The 15557-nt window shown below is 55.8% G+C and overlaps 1 protein-coding gene across 2 annotated transcripts in view; it reads right to left on the minus strand.

Moving 5' to 3' along the window:
• The window catches only part of PHACTR3 (phosphatase and actin regulator 3), a 213032-nt gene that overhangs the window by 39328 nt on the left and 158147 nt on the right, over window positions 1–15557 (minus strand). For both annotated transcript variants that reach the window (XM_043553554.1, XM_043553552.1), the window contains one exon: window positions 2192–2345. In XM_043553554.1, the coding sequence (XP_043409489.1) occupies window positions 2192–2345 (154 nt within the window). The remainder of the gene's footprint in view (window positions 1–2191; window positions 2346–15557) is intronic.

Consider the following 15557-nt stretch of genomic DNA (forward strand, 5'->3'; position numbering starts at 1 on the left):
GAGATCGTGACCCGAGCCGAAGTCGGACGCTCAACCGACTGAGCCCCCCAGGTGCCCCATCAATCTGTATTTTAAGAAGCTTCCCCGTGGGGTTCCTGAGCCCCAAGTAGCCACCAGACACCTTGACGGCGGTCTGTGTCACAGGCACCGTTGGCCACAAGGCTTAGAGATGACGCAGGAAGAGGCCCCAGCTCGCAGAGGTCAGCAGCCCAACCTGCCGAGGGGCAGGTGCTGTGTAACACGCCTTCCTTATAAGACCCGGACAGGGGTAAGGTCACCCCGGACATCAGTGCAGAGTGGAATTTGAACCCAGGTCTGTGTGTGTGACTCCAAGTGTCTAGGACCCCAGCTTGGGGCCCCTGTGCCCTGCTGAGCCGGTCCCTCCTCTGCCATGGGCCTGGCAGCTGCCATCACCCCATTTTACAGGTGAGAAAACCGAGGCACAGAGAATCCTAGCACCTGGGGGCTGCACATTCCCCGCCCCCCCCGCCGACAACAGTCAGTGAGGGATTTCAGCGGAAGATGGGCCCACCGGGGCCCACGCTCCCTGGTGCAGAGCGGAACAAGGGCTGAGCCACCCAAAGAGCCCCGTGCCTCAGGCAGAGGAAAGACCCCCGGGAGAAGAAGTCCAAGTTGACCTTCAGATCAGTGCTTCTTGACCGGGACGATTCTGTCCCCCAGGGGACACTCAATGTCTCGAGGCATTTCTGGTTGTCACAGTTGGGTGGGTGGGAGCAAGATAGGAGTAACCCCTCCCCCCCCACCGGGCGGAAGCCAGTGTTGCTGCTAAACGTCCTAGCCTGCCCAGGACACCCCACCACAAACTCACCCGGCCCCAAATGTCAAGGCTACCGAGGCTGGAAGACGCTGAGGGTGGCCCACAGACCAGCAGCACTGGCGTCCCCTGGCTTGTCTAAACACAGAACCCCAGGGCCGCTGCAGACCTGCTTCATCGGAACCTGTATGTTCCCGTGGTCCCTGCAGGTGACCTGGGTGCAGGGGTCAGTGAGAAGCGCCAGTCAAGGGCAAATCGAGGGTGAGGCACGGGGACAGCTGGTCCGCCATCGGCATGCCATCCCTTCCTGCTCTGCAGGACCAGCTTCTGAGGGTTAAAGGGGGAACGGTAGGCTGAGGGAGTCCGGGACCCTGTCCCTCCAAGCCCAGCCCCGCCCAGGCCATACTCCAGAAGGTGCAGCAGGGAGGTCAGGGAGATGGCAACAGGTGTGTGCCAGAGCCCCATTAATACGTCCTTTCTGACACCCGCACCCAATCCTGGGGCTACGATCCAGAAGGCTCGAAGGGCCTGATTCCCACAAAAGCCCTGTGGTTCATGTTCAGCTGCTCTGGGCCAGCTTCGTGGCAGGGGCCGCCGGTGAGAGTGGGACTGCCCCGTGTGCTCTGGCCCCCGGTTTTTGGGGAGCAACCTAGAAAGTCCTCCAATGCTGGGCCCACCATGCGGTCACAGCCCATCCCCCTCCTGGTAACAAAGCATCCTGTCCCACGGCGCATCCCTGGACCCCGGCAGATCCCAGCCACAAAGACCCACAGCTCCACGCTGTCCGGGCCCATCACACAGCCAACCCTAGTGACCGCCCTAGGGGACGCCTGGGGGCTGTAAAGCAGAGGGCGCTCACTCGTGGCTCTGGGTCACAGCCAGACAGCAGATGGGCTCAACTTGGTGCACGCACTGTCCCCCCAGTAGATTCCAGCTTTCCTTGAAAAACTTAGGCGATCTGGCAACACGGGATGCACATTCCTGCAGGAAGGTGGCCTGGTGGAGGCGAAAACAGAGCCTCTCCCCCAGGTCCGGGACGCCCACAAGGCATGTCCTGCCCACGCTGTCACAGCCCCTCCCAGCCGTGGCCCCTTCACTCCTTCAGGGGGCTCGCTGGCCCTCTACAGACCCGTGCTCTCTGCTGGGGGCGATGTGCCCCCCCCCCCCCCAGGCAGGTGGAGATGTGCGGGGACAGTTCTGACTGTCCCAGGAGGATGTCAGGCATGAAGACAAGGACGGCCCCCAGGACAAAGGACTGTCCGGTCCCCAGCGTGGACGGTGGCGAGGCGAGAAGTCTCGGTCAGAGCCCCGTCTGGGAGCCCTGAGACGGCGCAGGGCAGGGAAGACAGGGCCTCGCGGGGTGCGGGCTGCGAGGGGGGCCCCCGCCTCTGCCTGAGGCGACAAGCCACTACTTACTTGGAGAGTTTCATCTCAATCTGCTGCCGGATTTCCTGTCTCTCTTCGTCAGTCCTCCTGGGGAAAATGTTCCGGTCTTCCAATTCCTGCTTGCTGGGCCGATTCCGTAGCTTCACCGCCAAGAGCTCCTTCTTGCATTTTCTCGGCAGTGTTCCTGAGAGCCGCCGGAGGGACGGGAGGGAAGGGACAAGGACACAGGTATTAGTCGCGTGCTGGCTTGCCGACCTAGCCGCCCCCCTGCTGCTCGAAGGAATCTGCACCAGGGCAACGGGGATGTGTCTGTCAGCTTGTGGCGCCTTCGGACGGGCAGGGGGGCGATACCGGGAGAGAGTGATGTCACCGCCTGTGGGTCATGCGTTCCACGGGTGGGCGATCGATCACAGAGGACCTCCAGGGGCAGTCCTGCTTGACACCTGTTCCCCCAGGGTGACTATGAATGGCACTCAGGCTTCCTTCTGTGTCTGGGCCATAACCATGGCGGTCCCCTCCCCTCCCCTTTCCCCTCAGGGTCCACTCTCCCCGCTTCCCCAGTCCCGAGAGCAGCCCACCCCGGGGCCGTCGGAGCAGGTCTGCCCCCCACAGGCCACCCGGCTCTGCTGGACCGTCCACAGCCGGCCCTGTCCCCACAGCCAGCCTCCGTCCTTCTCAAAGGGGCCCGCGGGGACTCCAATCACCATGACGCCACACCGTGAACTCCCCCTGGATCTGAGCTCTTCCCCGTCCATCAATTTATCGTCTCCTTCACCAGACTTTGAGGTCAACAGCAGTGTACCCTCCGCGGGCCCCAGAACAGCGCTGACGCAGCGTGTTACCAGCGAACACGGAGCGAAGGAAAGGGTGGGCTGACTCCGGGTCCTCAGGCTGAGGCTGATCTTTATTTCCACACACGCCCGGGATCAGCCAACATCCGGGTGCGAGTAAGATCTTAGAGGATGGGATGTCTAAATTAAGAGAAGTGGGCTTGGCCGTGTTCACGGGCAGAGAAGGATGGCATGCCAGGAAACGGTGATGTGCGGAGTCGGTGAGTTTCTGAATGAGACACCCCTCTGCCCCCCGCCCCTGGCAGGTAACTGCAGGTGGCGGTTCTGCAGCTTTACCAGGACATGGATTTCAATCCGGGGGTTCAGACCATCCCCCAACACCCCCTGGGTGGAGGCAAAGAAAAATGGCTCCCCGAGAAAGCCGACGCCTAGCGTTGAAGACGGGGGTGCAAAGCCAGAAATGAGTCTCAGAATGTGACATTTCACAGAAGTTGGGGACAAAGTAAGACACAAAAATTGGGGGCTCCGCTGAGATTTGAATTTCTAATATGAGCTTGTTTGCTATGCTTTATAGAGAAAGAGGAACATAATGACTCCCCAAACCATTCCAGCGAGGGCTCTAGCCTGAATTTGTTTTAATAGCTTTATAAATGGCTAGAATCCTACATTTATAGGATCACAAAGAGCCTGAAGGAGTCACATGCATTTTTTGGTTAGTCTTTACTGTGTGTTCTGGGGGCAACTGACAGCTTTGGTGGCATTCACGAATTAAGGGCATCGCAAAGGTCTCGGGACAAATCCTTCATGAATGTCAAGGGTCTAATACGCGGCAAGAAGGGATTGCCATTTTCAGAGACCCAGAGTATGCTCAACTATGAAACCACACTGAGTGTGGTTTAATCTTTTAAGCTTTTGATAACGAAAGTCTTTTTAAGCCCATGGCAAATGTCTTGGGCTTATTACAAACTTTAATCGTATTTGTTCTTAACTGAGAAAAAGAACCTTCGTCAGAGATTTCCAGATGGAAATGAGAATTCGCTCCACCTAAAGTCCCGGTGCCGGGAACAAGCAAGCCGTTCTCCCAGCCTCTCTGGGCACGGCACGGGCACACAGTAGGGCCACGACGAAAACTTAGAGCCTGGTATCAGGTCTTCTCTAGCGTGTCAGGAGGTTACTAGGTTTTGTTACTGAGAAGTCAACAAAGGAAATTTCCAAATAGCTTACAAATGAGGCTTTCCACGAATCTGGCCAGCACTCCCACCCAACCTTCAATTGGGTCAATTTGGGTTTTTTGTTGTGGTTTTAATGCTCATTTATTTATTTACTTTTAGTATTTTTTTATTATTTACTTTGCGAAAGATACGGAGAGCAAGTGGGAGAAGGGCAAAGAGAGGAGGAGACAGAATCCCAAGCAGGCTCCGAGCTGTCAGCACAGAGCCCGACGCGGGGCTTGAACCCACAAACTGTGAGATCGTGACCTGAGCCAAAGTCGGACGCTTAGCCAACTGGGCCACCCAGGCGCCCCTAATGTTTATTTATTTTGACAGAGAGACAAAGACACAAAGAACACAAGCAGGGGAGGGGCAAAGAGAGAGGGAGAGAGAGAATCCCAAGCAGGCTCCGCCCTGTCAGCGCAGAGCCCCACGTGGGGCTCGATCTCACCAACCGTGAGATCGTGACCTGAGGGGAAATCAAGAATCAGACACTCAACTGACTGGGCCACCCAGGCGCCCCCAGAATCTCTCTGAACGAGCACACATCCCAGAGCGGTCCGACTCGGAGAAGATGTGAGGCTGAGGATCCGAGGTCAGGAAACCTTTCTGTCCCGACCGTGGGAGGCAAGCCGTCCTCCCTCCCCAGATGCCCCCAGACGCACCGGTTTCCCTGTTTTGACACAGAAAAGTGGGACAAGCACAGAAAACCAGATACAAGGGTGCTCGTCCAGCGTCATTTATGAAAGCAAGAAATTAAATAAACCAAGATGCCCAGGATGACACCTGTCAGATGATGGCACATCGTATGTACCGTGAGCCTCTGCAGACCCATCGACAATGGTGGCCTGTAGGTCACTGAGTGTCAGAAAGACATTCACAGGATGCTGCTGACGACAGCAGGGTGTATGGATGTGTGTGTGCCATCCCCAGAAACATGTCTGTAGATGTGTAGGTGCCGAAATTTTAAGTACATATGACATTACAATTGGCCTAGGGAGGTCAAGAATTCCTCATTTTCTGTACTAATTTTGCTTTTTGGTATTGTGTTTTTTTATCATAATTTCCTTAAATGAAAATGAACAATTATTTAAAGAGAAAGAACACTGTTGAGCAACATCAGGATAGATGGTAGAGAAACTGTCTCCTCCATAAAAGCAACAACTGGAAAAAATGGTCAGGGTCGCCTTTTCCAGAACTCTGTACATAACCCACGGCTGCAGCCACACAGGGCAAGTTCATCCAAGAGGAGGAGGCTGAGTCTCTGTGAGAGGGTCTCACTCGGTCTACGGTAACATGCTCCTCCCCCCCCCAGCCCTGCGGTGGTCTTGAACTCTGAGAGTGTGCAGATCTCGGCGGAGACCGGCCGCCTGGCGGTCAGCGGAGGGAAAATACTCGTTTTCTCGCTCCCGGAGAACTGCCACCATCTGACTTGTCTGCTGGCTCCCCCAAAGTCCCCACGGGCAAGGCTGGCTTCTGGATGTGGTCAGAGCTCACCTGCCACAAAATGTCTTTTCCCTGGGTGCATCTGTGGGAACCAACACTGTCTTTCCAAGGGCAAGACTCTCATCTACCTTCGGACCGGTCCCGCCTAACACCCTGTGGAGTTCTTTATTGGCAAAAGCTAATAAAAAAAAAAAAATCAACGTAGAAGCCAAAAACTTAAGTAAATTAGGAGTCTGATGGTACCAGATCTAGTTCGACTCTGGTGAACGTTGGGGGTGCCTTTCCAATGTGCAGCAGACAGGCAGGGCAGAGGAGGTAGGGTGGGGTGATGCTGCCTGTCCCCTGGTGCCACAGTGGCCGGGACAGCACTGGGCCCCGGCTCAGCAGGCAGCACCTGCTCATGGGCACACCAGCAGGTATGTAACTGCCAATGTGCCCCAGGCCCCTGTCTCGTCAGCTCCCATTACCTACCCCAGTGGGGCAGAGGGTACCTCTAGAGACCCAGAGGTGGTCGGCACTCCCTTCTTTGTGAAAGGCTCCCTTCCCTTTCCCCATAAGCCACCACTCCGGTCGGCTGTCCTCCCACCTTGATGGCCACGTCTCAGTCTCCTTTGCTGGCTCCTTGACGTCTCCCCACCTCTACATGTCCGTGTGTCCCAGGACCCTCTGTCCACACCCGCTCCCCACATGACCTCCTCTGTCCCATGAGACACTAAGGCCCGACTGCTAACGGCTCGGGATTTCCATACACGGTCTCACCTCCTCTCCTGTACTCCAGGCTTGCTTTCCAGGCTTCCTTCAGGACGTCCCCCGCCCCCCTCCCCCCATCCCTATCAGGCACCTCAAACTTCGGCTCAGGTCATGAGCTCATGGTTTGTGAGTTCAAGCCCCATGTCAGGCTCTGCACTGACAGTGAGGAGCCTGCTTGGGATTTCTCTCTCTCTCTCTCTCTTTCTGCCCCTCCCTCGCTTGCTCTCTCTCTCTCGCTCTCAAAATAAATAAATAAAGTTAAAAAAACAATTTAAACCTAAGAGTTGCATTCGGCACAAATAGTCTGAATACCCTCCTGGAAGGCAAAAACTCTCCGATGGATAACAAAGCAAGACCCACCTCTATGCTGCCCACAAAGCACATACTTTGACTATAAAGACACAAACAGATACGAGGGGAAAGACGCACAGCTCTGAACCCATCGAAGGAAAGCCAAAGGCACTCGTGAACATCACGCAAGGTAGATTTCTGAGCCAAGAACCTTCTCAGGGATCAAGGGCGATCTCAGAGTGAGAAAGGGACGGCTTCATCCGGAGGACGGACCAGTGCTAAAGATTTGTGAACCTGTTGAGAGGTTCAAAACCGAAACGCAACACCTGACAGACTGAGAGAAGAAACAGAGAAGCCTCAAGGCGCTGTTGGAGATCTCAAGACCTCTCCTGAGGAAGTGACAGAACAAGGAAGGCGAAGTGGAAGGGAGTGGAAGACACGAGAGCCACTAACCGGCCACGGGACCTGCTTGACATTTAGAAAAACCCTGCCCGGGACAAACGCTCTCTTCCCGCGTGTGCGCACAGCGGCTGCCGGAAAACCACACACACGCTTAGAGGCAGGTCCTCATACGTGTGAAAGTGCTCCCTCCAGTCGCAGAAAACACACTCTCTGATTAGAGTGAAATAAAACTGGGAATTGGTGACAAAAAGCTCTCTAGAAAAGTACCCCCATCTTTGGAAACTAAATTAAAAAAAAATCTTCTGACTAACCCATAGTCCCAAGAAGAAATCAAAAGGGAAATTAGAAAGTATTGTGAAGCAAATAAAAAATGCAATATATCAAAATGGTGTTGGGAGAGATTTTACATCATTGAATACCTATCTCCAAAAAGAAGAAAGCCTTCAAATCAGTGCCCTCATGTTCCATCTTAAGAGAGAGACGAGCAAATTAAACCCAGAGAAGCAGAAGGAATAATAAAGCTCAGAGCAGAAAGCAGTGAAAACTGGGGGCGCCTGGGTGGCCCAGTCGGTTAAGCGTCCGACTTCGGCCCAGGTCATGATCTCACAGTTCATGGGTTCAAGCCCCGTGTTGGGCTCTGTGCTGACAGCTCGGAGCCTGGAGCCTGCTTCGGATTCTGTGTCTCCCTCTCTCTCTGCCCCTAAACCACTCACACTCTGTCTCTCTCTCCTTCAAAAATAAACGTTAAAAAAATAAATTAATTAAAAAAAAGAAAGCAGTGAAAACTGAAAATACAAACACGATGAAGGAAATCCTTGAAACCAAAAGCTGGTTCTTTGAGAGGAGCAACAGAATTGATAGAACTTTAGTCAAACTGATTGGGGGCGGGGGGGGGGGGGAGAGAGAAAGAGGGAGACAGAGAAATTACCAACATCAGGAAGACGAGTGGGCTCTCCATCTGATTCTATACCATCTACCAGGGCTCACTCAAGAAAAAAAAAATACAAAACCGGAATAGACCTTTATCTATTAAAGAAATAAAATTTGTAGTTAAAATGCTTCCCCCCTCCCGCCAGACAAAAACACCTGCAGGCCCAGAGGCATACATTGACAATGAAGCATGCAGTAAGTAATCCAATTCTGCATAAGTTATTTCAGGAAGTTGAAAGACGGAGGAGGAAGGGGGGGGGACTTTAAAACCCCTGCTACGAAACTAGAATTCACAGTGATGTTAAAACCAGAAAAGATATTTGAATCAAAGAAAAATTAAAGACTGACAACCCCACAAACATGGGTGTAAAATTATAAACAATTTTTGCGAATCAAATCCGAGGATTTGTAAAAATGACAACAATACCATGACTGACAGGGGTACAAGGTGGCTTAACATTTGGAAAGCAATCCAGATAATTCACGACAGCGACCCACTTAAAGAAAACCCATCCGATGACCTCAGGGGACCACCCTGCACCTACAGGGAGCTTGCCCCAACTGTCGGAGCCGGAGGGGGCCCACCAGGCCCCAGCCACCCACGAGGGGAGGCACCAGAGGGACCACGAGGCTCACAGACACAGGAGCTGTCCCAGGTCACAGTGGAGAGCAGAGAGCCAGCTGGCTGCCTTCTGGCTCCCACAAGTCTGTTCCCTCAGCTCCAAAAAGAACAGGTACCTGCAGACAGCTTAAGCCTAAAGCAGCGGTAGGGAGGGAGAAGGCGCCCTTTCCGCCCACGTCTCCCCTCCAGAAGAAACCACTACTATGTTCTAGGAGCCTTACTTCCACGCCTACTTCTCTACAACCAACCACTTACTCCGACTTCGCGCTTCCGTCTTACAGCAGTGGAATCACACCGCACCTGCCTCGCTCACACATTGGGCTCCGGTTCCAGATCAGGGTGATTCAGTCCGGCTCCTGGCCTTTAAGGGCCACCAACTATCCCAGAGAGTGACGGTCGCGTCACCCCCCGGAACGGACACACAGGTGTTCCTTTTGGTCCTCTGGCCACAGCTGCAGGCACTGTCCCCCCTCTGTCCCCCCAGCACAGGGGTCAACGCTCCCATCCCCCCAGTTCCTGGGAGGGGGATTCCTGAGCCAAAGTGGGGCTGATTGTATCTCTGACAGGTTTTCGTCCCCCCACCCGCCCTGCTTGCCTGGCCTGCGGCTGCCACCAGAGCCACCGTCTCCGTGCCTTCCTGGGAAGGAGGACGACACATAAATGGGGCCGTGGATACATACGAACATATGGCTGAGAGGCTCCGCGGCGACAGACAGACAAGCCAGCCATGAGAAAGCTTTTTCTCAATCAGTCCCACGTTGGAACTGATCCTAAGGCTGTAATTACGGGGATGCACAAGTCTGAGCTCCGAGGATGCACCGCCTCCTGCCGCTAATGCAGCCGCTTCCCAGCCGGAACCGGCCATCCTGGAGCCCGCCGGGCTCGGCCCGCAGGAGCTCGCGTGCGGGAAGCGTTGGCATTTGAGCGGCAGGGGGCGGAAAAGGGGGAGCAAGGAGGGCTGGGTGCCAGGAGAGAAACGAGGATGCCAGGGGTCCCCCGCCCGCCCCAGGTCCTGGTTCACAAGCCCCTGCGTGAGAACGGCCCCCCAGCCTGTCTCGCACGAGAAGCTGACACTGTGGGGCCCTTTTCAATTGGCTGTGAAATTTCCATTTCAGCCACTGTATCTTTTCTGTCTACAATTTGCATTCAGCTCCCTTATAGTTTCTGCTTCTCTGCTACGATTCTCCATCTGTTCCTCCATCTTGTCCTTCAAGACCCTGAACACACTTCTAGCAGCTGCGAATTTATTTTGATTTTGAACGTGGTCCTTCATGACACACTCCCTGCTCCTAAGACTCGGTCTCTCTGGACTTTCAAGAGACCATCCGTTGTATTCATCCAAGGCTCTCCGTGGACTGGGCTGGGTCCCCCTGCACCCCCCGACCTGCAGCGTCAACATCCAGGGCTCTCCGTGGACCGGGCTGGGTCCCCCTGCACCCCCTGACCTGCAGCGTCAACATCCAGGGCTCTCCGTGGACCGGGCTGGGTCCCCCTGCACCCCCCGACCTGCAGCATCAACATCCAGGAACCAAGGGAGCAGAGAGCCAAGGAAGCAGGGAGGGAGCTGGGGGGGGGGGGGCACGGGGTCAGGCAGAGCGAGTCTGGAGACTGGTGAGCACGGGGACCACACACAGAGGGGGCTGTCTGGATGCCCCTCTCCTCCCGCCTCGGGGCCGCAGGTTAGGAAGTCCGCCACTCTCGTCCACGGGGCCCCTGAATTCCTGCCTGCCTTCCCAGAAAGCACGCGGTGGAGCAGCCTGCCTTCTAGAACTACTTCCTCCTCCTCCTTCTCCTCTATCCTGTTCAAAAGGAGACGGCACTTCCTAAGATTTCTCAGCCTGATGGGGGAACCCAGAGACCGGCATCCTGGGCTGACGACCTTCCCCAGGAAGAACACGTTTTCCGGTGTGTGCTTCACACGTGAGCTAGTGCTGCAGTCGTGTGGATTCCCGTATTTCCACGTCCCCAGGGCCAAGCCTGGTCTCAGGGAGGAGCACGGGTGCCGGTCACAACGAGGAGCTCGAGGGTGTCCTGCCTTATCTAGCTGTCCACTTCCTGACCCCAGAAACTACGAATACGTGACCCTACCCGGCAAAGCGACTTTGCAGATGTGACAGAGGACCCTTAGATGGGGAGAGAACCCTGGATTAGGCAGCGGCAGCCAATGTAATCAACAGGGTCCTTCTTGGTGGAAGAAGGGGGCAGGAGAGTCAGCATCAGAGTGACGAGACGCGAGAAAGTCACCACTAGCCACTGCTGGCTTTGAAGACGGAGGCGGGACCGTGGCAGCATCAGAAGCTGGGAAGGGCAAGGAAGCAGATCTTCCCCTGGTGTCTTTAGGAGACAGAGCCGGCCGACCTTATGATCTTAACCAAGTGAGACCCTCAGGATTGCGAGATAGTAAATTCCTCTTATTCAAAAACATCAAGGACGGCGATGTGTTACGGCGGCAGGGAGACGAGACTAACGGGTCCCCAAAACTCTCATCTCTGACCTGTATCCTTTCCATGTCTCTGCAGCTCCATCCTCGTCTGGGCCCCAAAGGGTCTCGGGTTCTCTAACTGTCCAAGCGAGATACCACGTCCTTCTGAGGGAAACTGAGGCTCTAATGTGACCCCTGAGGCCATGCGCGCCGGGGTCTGAGCGGCCAATGACAGCTGAGAGCCCAGGGCCATCCTGCTGCAGTGGACCAGCCCCCGCTGGGGGATGGGGACGAGGGCTGTGGGGGAGGGGCAGGCGAGACAGGGAATCACCTAGAAGCCTTGATCATCACATGGGAAGGATATTCGGATTTCTGAACCAAATGGAGTTTGGGACTTAGACTGCATGATGCTTGGAGACCCGTATGAGCGAACAGAAAGGTCATGTGCCACTTGGGTTTCACCGGAAGGAGGGGATGAAGAGGGAGTGAGGAAAACAAGACCACGTGGCCCCAAGGATCACCCAGGTGCACACGCTCACTTGTGTCCCCCCCAGTGGCACTTGGCTTCGCTCACCACGCATGCAGAGGGTGCTTAATAAATGCTCTTGAGGGACTGTGAGGTCCCTGGTTGATGATGAGCTGGGCAAGTCTCCTCCTCTTGTGAGTTCCTAGTGCAGGGGACCCCTCCTCTCCCCTGAATTTTGAGCTAGCGGCCTCCCCCCACCCCCACCCCTACCCCCGCTCTGGCCAACCTCTCCTGACTTAGCGCCCCCTGCCCGCCCCCCCGTCCCAGCACTATGGACTGAATGGAGCCCCCCTCAAAATTCACGGCTGAAGCCCTGCCCGGATATGTGCCTGTGTCAGCAGACAGGGCCTCTGGAGGGGATTAAAGTTAAGAGAGTATAAAGGCGGGGCCCCGATCTGATCAGACTGGCGTCCTTAGAGGAGACACAGAAGTTTCCAGGCCCCCCCTTGTGCACACAGAGGAAAGGTCACGGGAGGACACGGTGAGGAGGTGGCTATCTGCAAGCCAGGAGGGGGCCCTCAGCATAAACCACATCTCAGACCTCCAGCCTCCAGAGCTGTGAAGAGAGAAATACGTGATGTCTAAGCCGCCCCGTCTCTGGCATCCCGTTACCGCAGCCCGAGCCGACTGGTATACCCTGTTAGCCTCCCTCTGCAGGCCCCCCCCTCGCCGGACCAGGGCCCTCCTCGCGGCCCCTCTCCCACCTTCCTCCCATTGCCCGCATCCTGACACAGCCTGGACGCCTGTCTGAAGCAGGGTCAGGACCAGTGGGTCCACAGTTTTGACGCATTTCCTCCAGGATGGGACGCGCGTCAGAGCATTTTAGGGCACAAGCCGGCCCGAGAGTGGAGTCTTCAGGGAGGAGAAATCGCACACGTCCTTGGCTTGTGCACATCCCGGGACTCATCCCTCAATCCTGAAATTGCATCGAGGGGTCCTCCCTCGCCCGCCTGCTGTGGGCTGGCTGTAGGCAGGGCCTGGCCGTATCTCCTTGCTCACAGCACAGCGGGAGTTTGCCGATGGATGACAGAGTGACGCTCCCAGCAAGACACGAGAGAGAGCGGTGCTCCAAGTGGCTCCTTCCTTCCCCTCTTTGCCTCCGTCAAAACGGGACAATACCCTCGTGAGGCTGCCATGGGGACCAGGTGGTGACAGCTTGGCAAACCACCCGGCAGGAAGTGACGGCTCCGAGAAAGTACGGCTCGGCTGCTGTGGGCCATCACTGGGTCTGTGAGCCCCTCCCCCACAGCGCTGCTCTGTGCCCAGCAAGGTTCACCCACAGCTGACCCTCCACCACAGAGGCCACCAGGTTGTCCCAAAGGCCTGGCCTCCAGAGCACCTGCCCGAGTTACCATCTGCAGCGCCACCTGGTGTCCGTGGGGGGGAAATGGCCGGTGCCATTCAGGCAGGGAGCAGGCGCTGGCTCTGTGAACGGGCCTGGCCCCTGGGGAGGACAGGGGAGTCCTAACTCCGCACAGGTGACTTCACAGGATCCATTGCGAGCAGCTTTGCACACGCCCTCTGCTACATTTAAAACAGGATTCAACGAACACACTACATCTCAGCTTTTGCTTTTCACTAAACGTGACCCCCAGGAGAGGGTCCCGGAGCCCGCAGGGCATCACCCCTTCTTCCAGCTCTGCCAGAGCAGGAAGTGCTCACCCTCCCCACTCCCCACACCCAAGTCCACCGAAGCCCCACCCAGGGTCCTGGGATTTCCCACCCAGACACGCCCCCTTCTCTGACTCCTTCCTCTCTGCTGATAGGCAGCTTTTCAACTTTAGCCAGGAGCCCCCCGGACAGTCTGGTTTATCCTTAAAACGCTTGGCCCAGAGCTGGGACGTATAGTACTTGTTGAATAAACAACAAAAGCATTTGTAAAAGCTTTAAAAAAAAAATTCTACTTCTTACACTATTTCACATCAAGGATGAACTCTGGATCAAGTGCATCACAGTCACCCCCCAGCCCTCCCCCAACACGCACACTTGTGTGCTCAGGGACCTGCCAGCTTCTGGGCCTCCCTCCCAGGATTCCATAGGTCAGGCTGCGGGAAGAGACAGAGTGTGAGCAGGGGAGGGGCAGAGAGAGAGGGAGACACGGAATCCGAAGCGGGCTCCAGGCTCCGAGCTGTCAGCACAGAGCCCGACGCGGGGTTCGAACCCACGAACTGCGAGGTCACAACCTGAGCCAAAGTCGGACGCCCAACCGACTGAGCCCCCCAGGCGCCCCTTCCCTACCATTTCTGTGTACATTTTATGACGTTCACAATATACTCACATCATACCACTCATATAGTTTACAAATAACATACATATATCCGGGGTGGACTGTTTTGCCCTCTGCTACTGGGGTGCACCATCAGAAAACTTTATGAACTTCTCTTTACACTGTAGGTTCCAAATGCCAATCTGGTCACGCTCCCACTGAGCAGTGTCTGATAGGCGCCCCATCCTCAGGGGGAAGCCTGGCCCCTGACCGTCACCGCCTGTCAGCCCACCACAGCGGTCCTGTCTCGGTTCGAATTATCATCTGGATTCACCAGACCGTCACGGACCCTGTGTCTCCCTCATCTGCTCAGGACAAAGGAGTTCAAGGGGCCAGTCCTGGTAGCGGGTCACAGAGCTCCCAGAACTGTCCCCACCCCCCCAGGTGATGCCGTTCGGGAGGGAGAAGGATCTGGCAGGTGTGGGAGCCGCCCCACAGCCCCTCAGGGATCGCTTCCTCTAATCCCAGCTCCCTGGGGTGAGTTGCCAGGGTCCCCTCAAGACTCACTCCACTTGGGGTCCAGGTGCTGCTGCTTATTTACTGACTTTCCAAAACAGATGCAATTTGACAAATAGGGTCCTTTTTTTTTTTTTTTTTTTTTTTTGCCATTAGCAATATTGGCTAGTGACCCCATGGCTGGTGTCCTTAGCCTTGTCGGGTTACCCGGGGACTGGGAAAAGTGATAGAGAGTAAGACCCTCCCTCATGCGCACACCTGGGCCCCAGGCAGCCCCACCAGCTTCCAGAATGTGCCCACCTCTGCCGAGTCTCAGAGACACTGCACACTTGGCAAGTTCTTCTTTGTTCTTCAAACCCACAGCAAACTCCTCTGCCAACCCTGTGACATCCGCCCCCCCACCCATCCTGCTCCGAGCCCTAGGGTCTGCTCCCTGGTTTGGGCTCTGTCAGGCTCAGTTGGCACCTGCTCAGTGTGACTGAGTCCTCAAGGCAGGCAGGGGACCTTTTCAAAAACAGCCTTTGTCTGTTCGCAAATGATAAAAGCAAACGGGCCCATTCTGAAAAGCAGAACAGTAAGAAACTGTAACAACTTCCTCAATCCCTTCCGATTGGGCGGTTTCCCAGCCCTCCTCTCGCCTCCCTCCCCAGGAAAGGGTGCTGAAGGCAGTGGGGGGACTGGGGGCTCCCTGCTCTGCCTGGAGAGGGGAGTTCACACAGCCCTCACCCAGGCTTCCCACCCCCGGTCAACGTGCAAAAGGCACAGGCGTATCGACCTGGCATTTCCTTCCAGGACTTCCTTCTAGAGATGCGCTCACACACTGCCTGAAACAGGAAACAGACCAGACGTGGTGCTTCAAGCCCGGCGACAGGGATCCAGACGCACCCAGAATTCTCTCTCTCTCGGTCTCTCTCACACACACGCAAACACACAAGCCCTCCCTCTGGGGGCCTGGGCACCTGCGGGAGATGCTCTCACCCACCTGTGCGGGCCAGGTGGCCACAGCTGCCCTCGCTCCCCGGCCCTGAGCTCGCAGGGGGGAGGCTCTGCCCTCCCGGTTAGTCCTGGACCCTGGCAAACAGCTGTTTCTTTCCAGATCTGCTTAGGAAAGAAGCAAACAGGGAAGAACTACAGTAGCACTGTTCTCCTGAACTTTGTGACAAGTACAAAGTAGGTGCAACCTCTACGGATCCAGGAGAAACTCGGGCACCCCAACACTTTCGAAGATTACTTCCCTTGGCACTTTCTACAAAGTTTAGGATAACAAGGACTAATGTAGTTTT

The sequence above is a fragment of the Prionailurus bengalensis genome, chromosome A3 (genome assembly GCF_016509475.1).
Source record: "Prionailurus bengalensis isolate Pbe53 chromosome A3, Fcat_Pben_1.1_paternal_pri, whole genome shotgun sequence".
NCBI classification, from domain to species: Eukaryota; Metazoa; Chordata; class Mammalia; order Carnivora; family Felidae; genus Prionailurus; species Prionailurus bengalensis.